The 17,986-nt window shown below is 40.5% G+C and overlaps 2 protein-coding genes across 2 annotated transcripts in view; one reads left to right on the top strand and one right to left on the bottom strand.

Moving 5' to 3' along the window:
* The window catches only part of LOC139406323 (tripartite motif-containing protein 16-like), a 7,985-nt gene extending 6,161 nt beyond the window's left edge, over nucleotides 1–1,824 (top strand). Inside the window, exon 6 of the mRNA XM_071148818.1 lies at nucleotides 1–1,824. This exon is cut by the window's left edge and continues 270 nt beyond it. Within this exon, the coding sequence (XP_071004919.1) occupies nucleotides 1–254 (254 nt within the window). The 3' untranslated portion in view covers nucleotides 255–1,824.
* Nucleotides 1–17,986, bottom strand: part of LOC139406322 (tripartite motif-containing protein 16-like) — a 138,959-nt gene that overhangs the window by 39,713 nt on the left and 81,260 nt on the right. The window contains exons 5-8 of the mRNA XM_071148817.1: nucleotides 16,570–16,577; nucleotides 16,024–16,181; nucleotides 15,839–15,898; nucleotides 15,557–15,627 (exon numbers count right to left, since the gene is read on the bottom strand). Coding sequence (XP_071004918.1) covers nucleotides 15,557–15,627; nucleotides 15,839–15,898; nucleotides 16,024–16,181; nucleotides 16,570–16,577 — 297 coding nt within the window. The remainder of the gene's footprint in view (nucleotides 1–15,556; nucleotides 15,628–15,838; nucleotides 15,899–16,023; nucleotides 16,182–16,569; nucleotides 16,578–17,986) is intronic.

Genomic DNA, 17,986 nt, shown 5'->3' with positions numbered 1-17,986 from the left:
ACAAGTCCTGGAGTTTAGAGTGCTCTAGAGGTGGTTATTGTTTCAGACACAATAATGTTGAGACTAAAGTATCAGGCCCTCAGTCCTCCAGAGTAGGAGTGTACCTGGATCACAAGGCAGGTACTCTGTCCTTCTACAGTGTCTCTGACACAATGACCCTCCTCCACAGAGTCCAGACCACATTCACTCAGCCCCTCTATCCTGGGTTTAGGCTCTATGATTATAATGGTTCTGCTGAGCTGGTTAAACTGTAGTAGGGTCCACATAGATACTAGTCATGCTGGTGTAGTCTATAGCTGAGCTGGTTAAACTGTAGTAGGGTCCACATTGATACTAGTCATGCTGGTGTAGTCTATAGCTGAGCTGGTTAAACTGTAGTAGGGTCCACATAGATACTAGTCATGCTGGTGTAGTCTATAGCTGAGCCGGTTAAACTGTAGTAGGGTCCACATAGATACTAGTCATGCTGGTGTAGTCTATAGCTGAGCTGGTTAAACTGTAGTAGGGTCCACATAGATACTAGTCATGCTGGTGTAGTCTATAGCTGAGCTGGTTAAACTGTAGTAGGGTCCACATAGATACTAGTCATGCTGGTGTAGTCTATAGCTGAGCTGGTTAAACTGTAGTAGGGTCCACATAGATACTAGTCATGCTGGTGTAGTCTATAGCTGAGCTGGTTAAACTGTAGTAGGGTCTACATAGATACTAGTCATGCTGGTGTAGTCTATAGCTGAGCTGGTTAAACTGTAGTAGGGTCCACATAGATACTAGTCATGCTGGTGTAGTCTATAGCTGAGCTGGTTAAACTGTAGTAGGGTCCACATAGATACTAGTCATGCTGGTGTAGTCTATAGCTGAGCTGGTTAAACTGTAGTAGGGTCCACATAGATACTAGTCATGCTGGTGTAGTCTATAGCTGAGCTGGTTAAACTGTAGTAGGGTCCACATAGATACTAGTCATGCTGGTGTAGTCTATAGCTGAGCTGGTTAAACTGTAGTAGGGTCCACATAGATACTAGTCATGCTGATGTAGTCTATAGCTGAGCTGGTTAAACTGTAGTAGGGTCCACATAGATACTAGTCATGCTGGTGTAGTCTATAGCTGAGCTGGTTAAACTGTAGTAGGGTCCACATAGATACTAGTCATGCTGGTGTAGTCTATAGCTGCGCTGGTTAAACTGTAAACTGATTTGTTATTAATTAAAATTCAATACAATGTTTTAATCTTGTACATTTCCATGAATCATGATGTCTGGTGTTGATGTATATTGGTTGTCATTCAGAACCATTGATATGTTTTCTCAGTTGGTTCTCTGTCTCTATGTAATTCTCCTCAGTATCATTGATCAGCTTGTTGGCTCGGTCCTAATTGATGTGTTCTCTGTCACCTGGAGCTGCATGGAAAATGGTCCAGGAACTAAAGGACAATTCAGGACTAGTCAGCCCACTACAAGCTGGTATCACTTACTTTCTACTAAACTATATGGTCTGGTTTCCCAGACACAGATGAATCCTAGTCCTGGACTAAACAGTATGTTTAATGTAGATGTCCAGGAAACCGGCCCTAAATGTGTCATCTTTCATCCTCCCATACTGCTCAGTCCAGCAGGTGGTGCTGTTGACCAAACAATAAAACCAGCAGATATCTTGACTTGCCACTCAGTATATCAGTAATGTTCAGAATAGTACTTTAATATCATTGGAGATTGATGGTCTTTTTAATCCACTATCCAGAGTCAGGAACAGATGAAGTTAGGTCTGCTACTGTTCAGTGATTAAATATGATTTATGGTGATGGGAAATAATAAAAAACACTCAACTTCATCTAGTAATAGTTTTCCTTTGTTATTTATTCCAAGGTGTGTCTTTAACTTGTAAATGTATTGTGTGGAGGTGAGCTAGTGGTGTGGCTGATAGAATAGAATGAAACGGGAGGAGGGGAGGAAGAGGGGAGGAGTGAAGGGCTGTTCAAGAATCCAGATGAGGAAGAGGAAGATGTTCAGGGGAATTACTGTCTCTGTTCCAAATGGTTCCCTATTCCCTACGTAGTGCACTACGGTGCTTCTGACCAGGTCTAAAGTAGTGTTCTACGTAGGGAATAGGGTGTAGATTTATTACAATATCATGCTTTAGTGTTTGATACAACAATATATTAGATCTCCACCCCCCCCACTTCCTGTCTGTCATCCCCCAGTTCTGTTAAGACTTCCTCTCATTGAACTGGGCCTCATTCTAAATGGTCACTTTGTATTGATAGTCCATACTGGTCTTTACTATGGTTCTACATACAGTATCTGTGTTGATAGTCCATACTGGTCTTTACTATGGTTCTACATACAGTATCTGTGTTGATAGTCCATACTGGTCTTTACTATGGTTCTACATACAGTATCTGTATTGATAGTCCATACTGGTCTTTACTATGGTTCTACATACAGTAGCTGTATTGATAGTCCATACTGGTCTTTACTATGGTTCTACATACAGTATCTGTGTTGATAGTCCATACTGGTCTTTACTATGGTTCTACATACAGTATCTGTATTGATGAGGACCTCATCATCAAGCTGCACAAAGAAAGCCAGGGAAAAGTTTGGACACACCAACTCATTCAAGGGTTTTTCTTTATTTTTACTATTTTCAACATTGTAGAATAATAGTGAAGACATCAAAACTATAAAATAACACATATGGAATCATGTAGTAACCAACAATGTGTTCAACAAATCAAGTGGAGGCCAGGTCATCTGATGCAGCACTCCATCACTCTCCTTCTTGGTCAAATAGCCCTTACACAGCCTGGAGGGGTGTTGGGTCATTGTCCTGCAGAAAAAACAAATTATAGTCCCACTAAGCACAAACCAGATGAGATGGCGTATCGCTGCAGAATGCTGTGGTTGCTATGCTGGTTAAGTGTGCCTTGAATTCTAAATAAATCACTGACAGTGTCACCAGCAAAGCACCATCACACCTCCTCCTCCATGCTTCACGGTGGAAAATACATATGCAGAGATCATCTGTTCACCTACTCTGCTTCTCACAAAGACACGGCGGTTGGAACCAGAAGTCTTAAATCTGGACTCATCAAACCAAAGGACAGATTTCCACCGGTCTAATGTCCATTGCTCGTGTTTCTTGACCCAAGCAAGTCTCTTCTTATTATTGGTGTCCTTTAGTAGTGGTTTCTACTTTAACATTATAGATGGGTTGGGTTAGTCTCTTCTTCTTATTGATGTCCTTTTGTAGTGGTTTCTACTTTAACATTATAGATGGGTTGGGTTAGTCTCTTCTTCTTATTGATGTCCTTTAGTAGTGGTTTCTACTTTAACATTATAGATGGGTTGGGTTAGTCTCTTCTTCTTATTGGTGTCCTTTAGTAGTGGTTTCTACTTTAACATTATAGATGGGTTGGGTTAGTCTCTTCTTCTTATTGATGTCCTTTAGTAGTGGTTTCTACTTTAACATTATAGATGGGTTGGGTTAGTCTCTTCTTCTTATTGATGTCCTTTAGTAGTGGTTTCTACTTTAACATTATAGATGGGTTGGGTTAGTCTCTTCTTCTTATTGATGTCCTTTAGTAGTGGTTTCTACTTTAACATTATAGATGGGTTGGGTTAGTCTCTTCTTCTTATTGATGTCCTTTAGTAGTGGTTTCTACTTTAACATTATAGATGGGTTGGGTTAGTCTCTTCTTATTATTGATGTCCTTTAGTAGTGGTTTCTACTTTAACATTATAGATGGGTTGGGTTAGTCTCTTCTTCTTATTGATGTCCTTTAGTAGTGGTTTCTACTTTAACATTATAGATGGGTTGGGTTAGTCTCTTCTTCTTATTGATGTCCTTTAGTAGTGGTTTCTACTTTAACATTATAGATGGGTTGGGTTAGTCTCCTCTTATTATTGATGTCCTTTAGTAGTGGTTTCTACTTTAACATTATAGATGGGTTGGGTTAGTCTCTTCTTCTTATTGACGTCCTTTAGTAGTGGTTTCTACTTTAACATTATAGATGGGTTGGGTTAGTCTCTTCTTCTTATTGATGTCCTTTAGTAGTGGTTTCTACTTTAACATTATAGATGGGTTGGGTTAGTCTCTTCTTCTTATTGATGTCCTTTAGTAGTGGTTTCTACTTTAACATTATAGATGGGTTGGGTTAGTCTCTTCTTCTTATTGATGTCCTTTAGTAGTGGTTTCTACTTTAACATTATAGATGGGTTGGGTTAGTCTCTTCTTCTTATTGGTGTCCTTTAGTAGTGGTTTCTACTTTAACATTATAGATGGGTTGGGTTAGTCTCTTCTTCTTATTGATGTCCTTTAGTAGTGGTTTCTACTTTAACATTATAGATGGGTTGGGTTAGTCTCTTCTTCTTATTGATGTCCTTTAGTAGTGGTTTCTACTTTAACATTATAGATGGGTTGGGTTAGTCTCTTCTTCTTATTGATGTCCTTTAGTAGTGGTTTCTACTTTAACATTATAGATGGGTTGGGTTAGTCTCTTCTTATTATTGATGTCCTTTAGTAGTGGTTTCTACTTTAACATTATAGATGGGTTGGGTTAGTCTCCTCTTCTTATTGATGTCCTTTAGTAGTGGTTTCTACTTTAACATTATAGATGGGTTGGGTTAGTCTCCTCTTCTTATTGATGTCCTTTAGTAGTGGTTTCTACTTTAACATTATAGATGGGTTGGGTTAGTCTCTTCTTCTTATTGGTGTCCTTTAGTAGTGGTTTCTACTTTAACATTATAGATGGGTTGGGTTAGTCTCCTCTTCTTATTGATGTCCTTTAGTTGTGGTTTCTTTGCAGCAATTGATAGTGAGGGTGTTTTCTGTTAACAGAATGTGTTTCTTGTTAAAAGACTGAATATCACTAAAGGGAATAAGCAAAGACACTATGTGTAATTCTAGAAATGAGTTATGAACTATAGTTATCTGTACTTATTGGTATAATTCTATAATGAACTATAGTTATCTGTAGTTATTGGTATAATTCTATAATGAACTATAGTTATCTGTACTTATTGGTATAATTCTATAATGAACTATAGTTATCTGTACTTATTGGTATAATTCTATAATGAACTATAGTTATCTGTACTTATTGGTATAATTCTATAATGAACTATAGTTATCTGTACTTATTGGTATAATTCTATAATGAACTATAGTTATCTGTACTTATTGGTATAATTCTATAATGAACTATAGTGGTCTGTACTTATTGGTATAATTCTATAATGAACTATAGTGGTCTGTACTTATTGGTATAATTCTATAATGAACTATAGTTATCTGTACTTAATGGTATAATTCTATAATGAACTATAGTGATCTGTACTTATTGGTATAATTCTATAATGAACTATAGTTATCTGTACTTATTGGTATAATTCTATAATGAACTATAGTTATCTGTACTTATTGGTATAATTCTATAATGAACTATAGTTATCTGTACTTATTGGTATAATTCTAGAATGAACTATAGTTATCTGTACTTATTGGTATAATTCTATAATGAACTATAGTTATCTGTACTTAATGGTATAATTCTATAATGAACTATAGTTATCTGTACTTATTGGTATAATTCTATAATTTCCTATAGTAATCTGTACTTATTATTTCCTGGAAATAATGTATATGTGCGGCACCAATATAATTGATCCAAGGAACTAGAGGGGAGGGGAACCCCGCCTAGAGTAAAGAACGATGACACTTCTATAAGCATGAAACTGTATAAAAGGAGTGGACTGAGACTGAGTCCGGCAGTTGGTCCATGGCCCAGCTCGGCTTGTTACTTTGTAATAAAGTCTATTTGAATTCACAAGATCTGGTATCTGAGAAATATAATTGAGCGAATATTTCCACGACAAAAATGGCGAGCTTGCCAGGAGTGGCTACAAGGGACCAGCAAATGGTGGAAAACTCTGTGACTGCAGACGGGTCTTTCTGGACGAATTGAGCAAACAGTTGGCCACCTAGATGAGAGGTAAGCTGTTTTTATGTAACTAGGGAAGTCAGTTAAGAACAAATTCTTATTTACATTGACTGCCTACTGGGGAACAGTGGGTTAACTGCCTTGTTCAGGGGCAGAACGACAGATTTTTGCCTTATCAGCTCGGGGATTTGATGTTGCAACCTTTCAAATGATTAGTCCAATGCTCTAACCACTAGACTACCTGCCGCCCCAGTTTTTACTTATAGTTAAAGTTTGTGTGATTCGTTTCGAGAGCAATAAAAACACCAAGTAGGTCTCTCCAAATTTATTGAACTAAAAATATCGGGAGCTTTTGAATTCAATAAATGCAAAATAATGGAAGAATAAACATGAACAAATGAAAAAGCTTTAAGGGCTGTAACAGAATAAAATAAATAATATTGTGACCGCTGCAGATTGGGAGTTGTGTGTTTCATCTGTTCTGGATGGTTCAGTTGAGTGGAGTTATTCACCTGTCTTGTTCAGGTGGTTCATCTGACCAGTCTGTTCAGTCTGTTTGAGTTAGGATTGTGTTGTCTGATTCAGTTTGTTCAGTCTGTTTGAGTTAGGATTGTGTTGACTGATTCAGTTTGGCCAGACTTGTTTGTTCAGTCTGTTTGAGTTAGGATTGTGTTGTCTGATTCAGTTTGGCCAGACTTGTTTGTTCAGTCTGTTTGAGTTAGGATTGTGTTGTCTGATTCAGTCTGTTCAGTCTGTTTGAGTTAGGATTGTGTTGTCTGATTCAGTTTGTTCAGTCTGTTTGAGTTAGGATTGTGTTGTCTGATTCAGTCTGTTCAGTCTGTTTGAGTTAGGATTGTGTTGTCTGATTCAGTTTGTTCAGTCTGTTTGAGTTAGGATTGTGTTGTCTGATTCAGTCTGTTCAGTCTGTTTGAGTTAGGATTGTGTTGTCTGATTCAGTTTGTTCAGTCTGTTTGAGTTAGGATTGTGTTGTCTGATTCAGTTTGTTCAGTCTGTTTGAGTTAGGATTGTGTTGTCTGATTCAGTCTGTTCAGTCTGTTTGAGTTAGGATTGTGTTCTCTGATTCAGTTTGTTCAGTCTGTTTGAGTTAGTATTATGTTGTCTGATTCAGTTTGGCCAGACTTGTTTGTTCAGTCTGTTTGAGTTAGGATTGTGTTGTCTGATTCAGTTTGGCCAGACTTGTTTGTTCAGTCTGTTTGAGTTAGGATTGTGTTGTCTGATTCAGTTTGGCCAGACTTGTTTGATTAGAACTGTTTGAGTTAGGATTGTGTTGTCTGATTCAGTTTGGCCAGACTTGTTTGTTCAGTCTGTTTGAGTTAGGATTGTGTTGTCTGATTCAGTTTGGCCAGACTTGTTTGTTCAGTCTGTTTGAGTTAGTATTATGTTGTCTGATTCAGTTTGGCCAGACTTGTTTGTTCAGTCTGTTTGAGTTAGGATTGTGTTGTCTGATTCAGTTTGGCCAGACTGTTTGAGTTAGGATTGTGTTCTCTGATTCAGTTTGGCCAGACTTGTTTGTTCAGTCTGTTTGAGTTAGGATTGTGTTGTCTGATTCAGTTTGGCCAGACTTGTCTGTTCAGTCTGTTTGAGTTAGGATTGTGTTGTCTGATTCAGTTTGGCCAGACTTGTTTGTTCAGTCTGTTTGAGTTAGGATTGTGTTGTGGTTACTACTCAGACAGGTAAAACCCTGTGGTTACTACTCAGACAGGTAAAACCCTGTGGTTACTACTCAGACAGGTAAAACCCTATGGTTACTACTCAGACAGGTAAAACCCTGTGGTTACTACTCAGACAGGTAAAACCCTGTGGTTACTACTCAGACAGGTAAAACCCTGTGGTTACTACTCAGACAGGTAAAACCCTGTGGTTACTACTCAGACAGGTAAAACCCTGTGGTTACTACTCAGACAGGTAAAACCCTGTGGTTACTGCTCAGACAGGTAAAACCCTGTGGTTACCGCTTGGCTGTGTTGAGGAAGTGAATCAGTAATGGACTACTCAGACAGGTAAAACCCTGTGGTTACTACTCAGACAGGTAAAACCCTGTGGTTACTGCTTGGCTGTGTTGAGGAAGTGAATCAGTAAAGGACTACTCAGACAGGTAAAACCCTGTGGTTACTGCTCAGACAGGTAAAACCCTGTGGTTACTACTCAGACAGGTAAAACCCTGTGGTTACTACTCAGACAGGTAAAACCCTGTGGTTACTACTCAGACAGGTAAAACCCCGTTTAATACCGCTTTTTTCTGTGACGAGGAAGTATATCAGAAAAAGGCTGAATTTGCAGGTGGTTTAGGAAAGCGTAAGAGGTGTGTAAAGGTGAGTGTAAAAGTTCTCTGCTGTTGGTGCTGAAGGGGTTGTACACTTCTCCCGGACCGTCACTTGACTGTGACCTGGTAGGGAGGACGCACCCAGTCCCACACTGAAGGAGTGTGAATGGTACATAAATAACCATTGAAGTAATATAATACTAGAAGTTTGAACAGGACAAATGAAAAATACATGAACATTACACAATAAAATGGTAATAAATGTCATGACGATATCAGCGATTGACCAGTAAGACCATTAAACATTACATACTGTGCTGCAAGGTAGAAGAATATACAGTACAGAGAAACATACAAGTAATAACACATGAAGTAAGCAGATACTCAATAAGAGAGAACAATTATAAAAACCTAGAGACAGGGGTAATAACCAATAACCAATAGTGCAATAATCAGAGAAAGAAAAGTAATGTGGATATCAATAGGAGGGAACAGCGTGGGGTCAAGACATCCAGGACTTAACGGACTGTTAGGAAGGTTTGGCCCTGGACCAGGAGGGAGAAATATAACAACAAGAGAAACAGAGAGGTTTTAATAAAGTGAAGAGCACAATACAACGAAACTAGGGAGCAAAATAAATAGGAATATCTCAGGAAGTTAAAGGAATAAACAGACAAATAAACCCGGAAACAAGAATATCAGTAACGTTAGAACAAATAAGGAAGTTAATAAATGAAAGAGCAGCAATAATAAAAATATAACCTGTCAGTAGACTAATATTAAAGACAATACTAGTAACTAGCAGGTAGGAAGACCACAAATACAGGCTGCAAAAATGAGTAAAACAGCAGAATAAATTCTGGGCGCCAGGCGTCCCCTATGTAAGGAAGAACTAATAGAAATGTTTAGAAATGGGAAAACGCAGCAGGAAAATGGGCACTAAATGGTCAGAGGAGGGAATATTTGATGTCTCAGTATGTGAGGAAATGGAAACTCTAATAAAAACACATAAAACAAGTGACACAGGAAAGAAAAGGATAAATAAAAGAGAACACGAGGTGCTAAACATGTTCAAAGCAGAAGGATTGTTGGAAAGTATAAAGAAAACTGGAGGAATGTTGAAGAAAGAATGAAAAGTCAGACAGGAAGAAGGTGGAATGGTTGGCAGAACCCCCACCATGCACCAGTGGGTAAAACCCCCACCATGCACCAGTGGGTAAAACCCCCACCATACACCAGTGGGTAAAACCTCCACCATACACCAGTGGGTAAAACCCCCACCATGCACCAGTGGGTAAAACCCCCACCATACACCAGTGGGTAAAACCCCCACCATACACCAGTGGGTAAAACCCCCACCATACACCAGTGGGTAAAACCCCCACCATACACCAGTGGGTAAAACCCCCACCATACACAAGTGGGTAAAACCTCCTGGTGTCCAGAGTGGTGGAAATAAAGAGAGAAACAAAGGTGGAAGATGAGAAGGAGACTCCCTCTTTGGCCTCTCAGGTAAAAGAAAAGGACCTGGAAAGGACAGGGGAGACTGAGCAATGTGCAGGAAGGAACCCAGAAAAGTTTAACTGTTATGAAAGATTATGTGGAAATAGGAAGACAAGTGTGAATGATTTGGTAACATGGGGTTATTAATAATAGTGATATTTAAGGTGCAATACTGGAATAAGACATTAAGTCATCCATATTCTCCAGTAATACATTTGCAAACTTTATAGTTTAGTTTCTAATACAAGGTATTAAGTGTTGTGACCAATGAATTATTATCCGGGGAAGTGGGTAGCGCTGCCTTGGAAAATAGTTAATAGAAGGTGTGTATTATTTAAAGAAGGGAAAGGTTTGGGAATAATAACGACCCCGTTTCTCCCTGTAAGATGGAGGATTTTAATAAAGCCATGGAGTCGCTGAAAGAAGCGCGAGATCTTTTTACCAATTCTTCTGGAATATGGGGAATTAATAGATGTACTTAGCTACAAAAAGACTGGGTATGTGAGGACATTGATATAATTTGTATTTCGGCTTTGATGGCAGGTTTGAAACCTATGATCAAAACGACAATTGTGGTGGCTGTGGATAAAATAGTGCAAGATGTTTTGAGAGTGGAATATAACTCCGCCCACTTCACATACGTGTGAGGGGTTAATAGGTGAAAACAGGCTGCCTGGGACAACGATTGACAGCTGCCTCTGATTGAGAACCATACCAGGCCAAACACAGAAATACCAACTCATCGAAAAACAAACACAGATAACCCACCCAACTCACGCTCTGGCCATAGTAAAACAAAGACATAACAAAAGAACTAAGGTCAGAACGTGACAACGACAATTGTGGGGGTTGTGGATAAAATATAGCAAGATGTTTTGAGAGTGGAATATAACTAACTATAGTCACTAACTATAGTTTCAATGGCCAAGGTAAACCACAGAAATGTAGTGTAAAAACATCACAGCGTAGGGAGACTGAGTCCTGTTTTAGGGGTGGGGATATTTGGTTATTGGAGAAGGGAGTGTAAAGTGGGACTGGAACCTGCTGCATTCTAAGGAAATGCCGCTATACATGCGTTTGCATCTTTTTCAAAAGAGCAACAAAAAATAATTTTGAGAGCAGCAGGAGAGGAAATGTCACATATCGGTGTATTTCCTCGGTTCGATTGATAGTGGTTCATAGAGGTTACAGATTCTATGTCAAGGATGTTGCATGATATCACTTCTTACCCAACGTTTTAGTAGAGGCCAGGGATCACAGGAAAACTTATTTTGGGATGAAGAATCTAGGTGAAATGCCAGGGGAAGGGATTCTAAAGGGAAAACATTTAAATTATATGGCCAAACACTCCTTGTTAACTCAGAAAGCCTTAGGTTATTTTTTGATCTCATGAGATGTTGTATGTGGTTTGATTCCGAAATTGATTTAAATTAGATGTGATTTTACTCTGATATAGATTTACATTTGATGTGGTTTTATTCTGAAATAGATTTACGTTTGATGTGGGTTTTACTCTGAAATAGATTTCTAGAATGTAGGAAAGGGGTGGAGGGGTAACGAGGAATTAGCAAAGGGGTTACTAAACCTAAAATGAGGTGGACATGTTTTCAGTTAGTTCCTGAACATTGTGGTGGTTATGGAGAATAGGACTGAATAAAACATACGTGATGAGAGTAAAGACAGTGGATTTACAATTATCATGTTTGGTTTATAATTAATACATTTAATGATGAGAGTAAAGACAGTGGATTTACAATTATGTTTGGTTTATAATTAATACATTTAATGATGAGATTAAGGACAGTGGATTTACAATTATCATGTTTAGTTTATTCAAATTAGTTTATTTTTGATTTAACATGTTTTTGAATCACGTTATGAATCATGTCCAGTTGGAGACTGGAGCACACTGCAGTCCCTTCCAGGTCCATAGGGTTTTACTGCCCCCTGCTGGAGACTGGAGCACACTGCAGTCCCTTTCAGGTACATAGGGTTTTACTGCCCCCTGCTGGAGACTGGAGCACACTGCAGTCCCTTTCAGGTCCATAGGGTTTTACTGCCCCCTGCTGGGGACTGGAGCACAGTGCAGTCCCTTTCAGGTCCATAGGGTTTTACTGTCCCCTGCTGGAGACTGGAACACACTGCAGTCCCTTTCAGGTCCATAGGGTTTTACTGCCCCCTGCTGGAGACTGGAGCACACTGCAGTCCCTTTCAGGTCCATATGGTTTTACTGTCCCCTGCTGGAGACTGGAACACACTGCAGTCCCTTTCATGTCCATATGGTTTTACTGCCCCCTGCTGGAGACTGGAGCACACTGCAGTCCCTTTCAGGTCCATATGGTTTTACTGCCCCCTGCTGGAGACTGGAACACACTGCAGTCCCTTTCAGGTCCATAGGGTTTTACTGCCCCCTGCTGGAGACTGGAGCACACTGCAGTCCCGTTCAGGTCCATAGGGATTTACTGCCCCCTGCTGGAGACTGGAACACACTGCAGTCCCTTTCAGGTCCATAGGGATTTACTGCCCCCTGCTGGAGACTGGAGCACACTGCAGTCCCGTTCAGGTCCATAGGGATTTACTTCCCCCTGCTGGAGACTGGAGCACACTGCAGTCCCTTTCAGGTCCATAGGGTTTTACTGCCCCCTGCTGGAGACTGGAGCACACTGCAGTCCCGTTCAGGTCCATAGGGATTTACTGCCCCCTGCTGGAGACTGGAACACACTGCAGTCCCTTTCAGGTCCATAGGGATTTACTGCCCCCTGCTGGAGACTGGAGCACACTGCAGTCCCTTTCAGGTCCATAGGGATTTACTGCCCCTTGCTGTGACGGATCCAACAAATATCCCCAGGTCCCATCTCATCCAACACATCAATGCCTCTTAATAGGAGGGAGGGAGCATTACTCATGTTAAGCTATGGAATGAACTGTACATTTTATGGTGAATTTTAATACAGATTTACTTTAATACAATAATAATTCATTGAATGTAATTAGTTTGTGTTTTGTAATTATGTTATTGAAACAGAATAAGTCAGTAATGAGGGAATAAATAAGTCCAGTCCAACCATGACCTCTCTCCTCTTTCACATCCCTCTATCATCACTCCATGGGGGAGTACAACCATTACCTCTCTCCTCTTTCACATCCCTCTATCATCACTCCATGGGGGAGTACAACCATTACCTCTCTCCTCTTTCACATCCCTCTATCATCACTCCATGGGGGAGTACAACCATTACCTCTCTCCTCTTTCACATCCCTCTATCATCACTCCATGGGGGAGTACAACCATTACCTCTCTCCTCTTTCACATCCCTCTATCATCACTCCATGGGGGAGTACAACCATTACCTCTCTCCTCTTTCACATCCCTCTATCATCACTCCATGGGGGAGTACAACCATTACCTCTCTCCTCTTTCACATCCCTCTATCATCACTCCATGGGGGAGTACAACCATTACCTCTCTCCTCTTTCACATCCCTCTATCATCACTCCATGGGGGAGTACAACCATTACCTCTCTCCTCTTTCACATCCCTCTATCATCACTCCATGGGGGAGTACAACCATTACCTCTCTCCTCTTTCACATCCCTCTATCATCACTCCATGGGGGAGTACAACCATTACCTCTCTCCTCTTTCACATCCCTCTATCATCACTCCATGGGGGAGTACAACCATTACCTCTCTCCTCTTTCACATCCCTCTATCATCACTCCCAGGGGGGAGTCCCAATAATCTCTCCTTCCTCCTGAAGTGGAACATTCCTTCTCTACTCCTCACAAATGTAAAAGCATTGGATTGGTGTTGACATGGGGTAGAGGGAGTTTACATAAACCAGTAATTTCCTTTAAATCCATGAAGGGAAGTGGGAGAGAATCAGATAAAGTTGTGGAGATGAAGGAATATGGATATCTGAGAAGAATGTAGAACCATAGTAAAGACCAGTATGGACTATCAATACAGATACTGTATGTAGAACCATAGTAAAGACCAGTATGGACTATCAATACAGATACTGTATGTAGAACCATAGTAAAGACCAGTATGGACTATCAATACAGATACTGTATGTAGAACCATAGTAAAGACCAGTATGGACTATCAATACAGATACTGTATGTAGAACCATAGTAAAGACCAGTATGGACTATCAATACAGATACTGTATGTAGAACCATAGTAAAGACCAGTATGGACTATCAATACAGATACTGTATGTAGAACCATAGTAAAGACCAGTATGGACTATCAATACAGGTACTGTATGTAGAACCATAGTAAAGACCAGTATGGACTATCAATACAAAGTGACCATTTAGAATGAGGCCCAGTTCAATGAGAGGAAGTCTTAACAGAACTGGGGGATGACAGACAGGAAGTGGGGGGGTGGAGATCTAATATATTGTTGTATCAAACACTAAAGCATGATATTGTAATAAATCTACACCCTATTCCCTACGTAGAACACTACTTTAGACCTGGTAAGATGCACCGTAGTGCACTACGTAGGGAATAGGGAACCATTTGGAACAGAGACAGTAATTCCCCTGAACATCTTCCTCTTCCTCATCTGGTTTCTTGAACAGCCCTTCACTCCTCCCCTCTTCCTCCCCTCCTCATTCTATTCTATCAGCCACACCACTAGCTCACCTCCACACAATACATTTACAAGTTAAAGACACACCTTGGAATAAATAACAAAGGAAAACTATTACTAGATGAAGTTGAGTGTTTTTTATTATTTCCCATCACCATAAATCATATTTAATCACTGAACAGTAGCAGACCTAACTTCATCTGTTCCTGACTCTGGATAGTGGATTAAAAAGACCATCAATCTCCAATGATATTAAAGTACTATTCTGAAAGTTACTGATATACTGAGTGGCAAGTCAAGAGATCTGCTGGTTTTATTGTTTGGTCAACAGCACCACCTGCTGGACAGGTTTAATGTTGCTGGACTGAGCAGTATGGGAGGATGAAAGATGACACATTTAGGGCCGGTTTCCTGGACATCTACATTGAACATACTGTTTAGTCCAGGACTAGGATTAATCTGTGTCTGGGAAACCAGACCATATAGTTTAGTAGAAAGTAAGTGATAACAGCTTGTAGTGGGCTGACTAGTCCTGAATTGTCCTTTAGTTCCTGGACCATTTTCCATGCAGCTCCAGGTGACAGAGAACACATCAATTAGGACCGAGCCAACAAGCTGATCAATGATACTGAGGAGAATTACATAGAGACAGAGAACCAACTGAGAAAACATATCAATGGTTCTGAATGACAACCAATATACATCAACACCAGACATCATGATTCATGGAAATGTACAAGATTAAAACATTGTATTGAATTTTAATGAATAACAAATCAGTTTACAGTTTAACCAGCTCAGCAGTATTATTATAATAATAGAGACTAAACCCAGGATAGAGGGGCTGAGTGAATGTGGTCTGGACTCTGTGGAGGAGGGTCATTGTGTCAGAGACACTGTAGAAGGACAGAGTACCTGCCTTGTGATCCAGGTACAATCCTAATCTGGAGGACTGAGGGCCTGATACTAAAGTCTCAACATTATTGTGTCTGAAACAATAACCATCACTATCGTAATCTAAACTCCAGGACTTGTTATTGTATCCAAATCCACTATTTGTCCCTGTTCTGCTGATGTCTTTATATGAGACTGCTGTATAAACAACATCACCACTCCACTCCACCTCCCAGTAACAGCGTCCAGACAGACCCTCTCTACACAGAACCTGACACCAGTTGGTGAATCTGTCTGGATGGACAGGATATGGTTGGACTTGGTGTGTACAGGTCACCTTTCTGTTCCCTTCAGAAAGAGAGAGGTGTGTGCCTGCTGTGTTTGGGTCCAGTGTGAGCTGACAGGAATCTGGGAGAAGAGCAGAGACCAATGAGGGGAGTCAGAACAATAAGTTAAGTCAGATACTGTATCTACCCTGTCTTTGATTAGAGCACAGCATAGATCAAATCAGAGAAATATGAGGAGTCAGATAGATACCCAGTCTTTGATTAGATCTACTATTGCTAGTAGAGTGTCAGTAAAAAGAGACTGTTAGTTATTTCACAATAAAGAGACTCACAATGTAACAACTGTTCTCTGGTCTTGGGCTCTGGAGGCAGTACAACATCCACTATATTCACTACAGACACACAAACACATTGACAGAGAGAGGGAATGTTATCATCAGACCATATCCCATATGTATATTACTAATAGGGAACTTTCAATGGTCTAAAGGTGATGTTCTTATTGTTTTCAACACACCTGTAGTGGAGATCTTGGTCCATTCTCCTTTAAGGAAGTCTTCTAGTTTCTCTCTCAGTTCAGACACAGTCTTACTCACATCTCCAAAGTACTGAAGAGGACGGACAACGATGCTGGGTAAGTCTGAAGATACACTGATACTGGAGAGAGACAGATACCTCTGGGGAGAGGGAGAGAGGGAGAGAGAGAGAGAGATAGAGAGAGAGAGAGAGAGAGAGAGAGAGAGAGAGAGAGACTGATAACTCTGGAGAGAGAGAGAGACTGATAACTCTGGAGAGAGAGAGAGAGAGAGAGAGAGACTGATAACTCTGGAGAGAGAGAGAGAGAGTGAGACTGGTAACTATGGAGAGAGAGAAGAGAGAGAAAGGCTGATAACTCTGGAGAGAGAGGAGAGAGAGAGAGAGAGCGACTGATAACTCTGGAGAGAGAGAGAGAGAGAGACTGATAACTCTGGAGAGAGAGAGAGAGAGAGAGAGACTGATAACTGGAGAGAGAGAGAGAGAGAGAGACTGATAACTCTGGAGAGAGAGAGAGAGAGAGAGATACTGATAACTCTGGAGAGAGAGAGAAACTGATACCTCTGGAGAGAGAGAGAGAGAGAGAGAGAGAGAGAGAGAGACTGATAACTCTGGAGAGAGAGAGAGAGAGAGAGAGAGAGAGAGAGAGAGACTGATAACTCTGGAGAGAGCGAGAGAGACTGATAACTCTGGAGAGAGAGAGAGAGACTGATAACTCTGGAGAGAGAGAGAGAGACTGATAACTCTGGAGAGAGAGAGAGAGACTGATAACTCTGGAAATAGAGAGAGAGACTGATAACTCTGGAGAGAGAGAGAGAGACTGATAACTCTGGAGAGAGAGAGAGAGACTGATAACTCTGGAGAGAGAGAGAGAGACTGATAACTCTGGAGCGAGAGAGAGAGACTGATAACTCTGGAGCGAGAGAGAGAGAGATAGAGAGAGAGATAGAGAGAGACTGATACCTCTGGAGAGAGAGAGAGACAGAGAGAGAGAGAGACTGATAACTCTGGAGAGAGAGACAGAGAGACTGATAACTCTGGAGAGAGAGAGAGAGAGAGAGAGACTGATAACTCTGGAGAGAGAGAGAGAGAGAGAGAGAGAGAGACAGAGAGAGAGAGAGGAGGTCACGATCAGATGAGCTCCTGCATTTTTCAGCATTTTCTTTAAAAAAGATAGATTAGGAGTTAGAAAAACTTGGATTTTTTGTCAGGAACACATACTGGATTCTACCCTCTACAACATAACCCCTACTTCAAATCAAAACTTAAAACCTACAACCTGATTTTGTACGGAATTACGGAATCACCTGGAAGGTTCACTTACAACCAATGATTATTACCCTATACAGCAAATTCTCTGGAAAACAACAGAAACCTGAAACACCATCCAACCTGGAACTGAGTGAGTAATGTTTAGTCTGAAACTATATTTTATTTCCAAAAGCCAAGAAGAAAAATACACAACATTACTTTATAAGGACTGAATTCTAACATAATTCTGCCAAGCTTGATACAGCTTCAACTAGCACTGACGTGTCAAGTGAGAGGTGTCAAAGTCTATTAGCCCAACAATGGCAGGAGAGTCACACAGTCTACCCCAACCAAATGGAGAGGCCTTAGAAGCTCCCTCCCGCTGTTCAGAGGTAATTAAAATACAGTACCCTGTGCATGTAAAGAATGATAAGGCAAGAAAAGACCACAAGAAGAAGCTCCTTATGGAAAATCAAGAAACACTTTTTGCTGACTATTACAAAAATGGGAACATCAGCAACCTTATCTTCCACACAAACCATCCCCTGGCATGGCACAGTGCTATATTAGCACACTACCCCTTTGTTAAGAAAGGGGGGGTTAACGAGGGGTGGAAACTCAGAATAACGAGGACTCTGAGTCAGGTAATATAAATATCTATAAGTCTGGAACAGTAATGGTACAGGGTAACCCCA

The sequence above is a fragment of the Oncorhynchus clarkii genome, chromosome 4 (assembly GCF_045791955.1).
Source record: "Oncorhynchus clarkii lewisi isolate Uvic-CL-2024 chromosome 4, UVic_Ocla_1.0, whole genome shotgun sequence".
NCBI lineage: Eukaryota > Metazoa > Chordata > Actinopteri > Salmoniformes > Salmonidae > Oncorhynchus > Oncorhynchus clarkii.
Note: the sequence above shows the minus strand (reverse complement) of the source record. Positions and strands in the feature narration are given on the sequence as shown.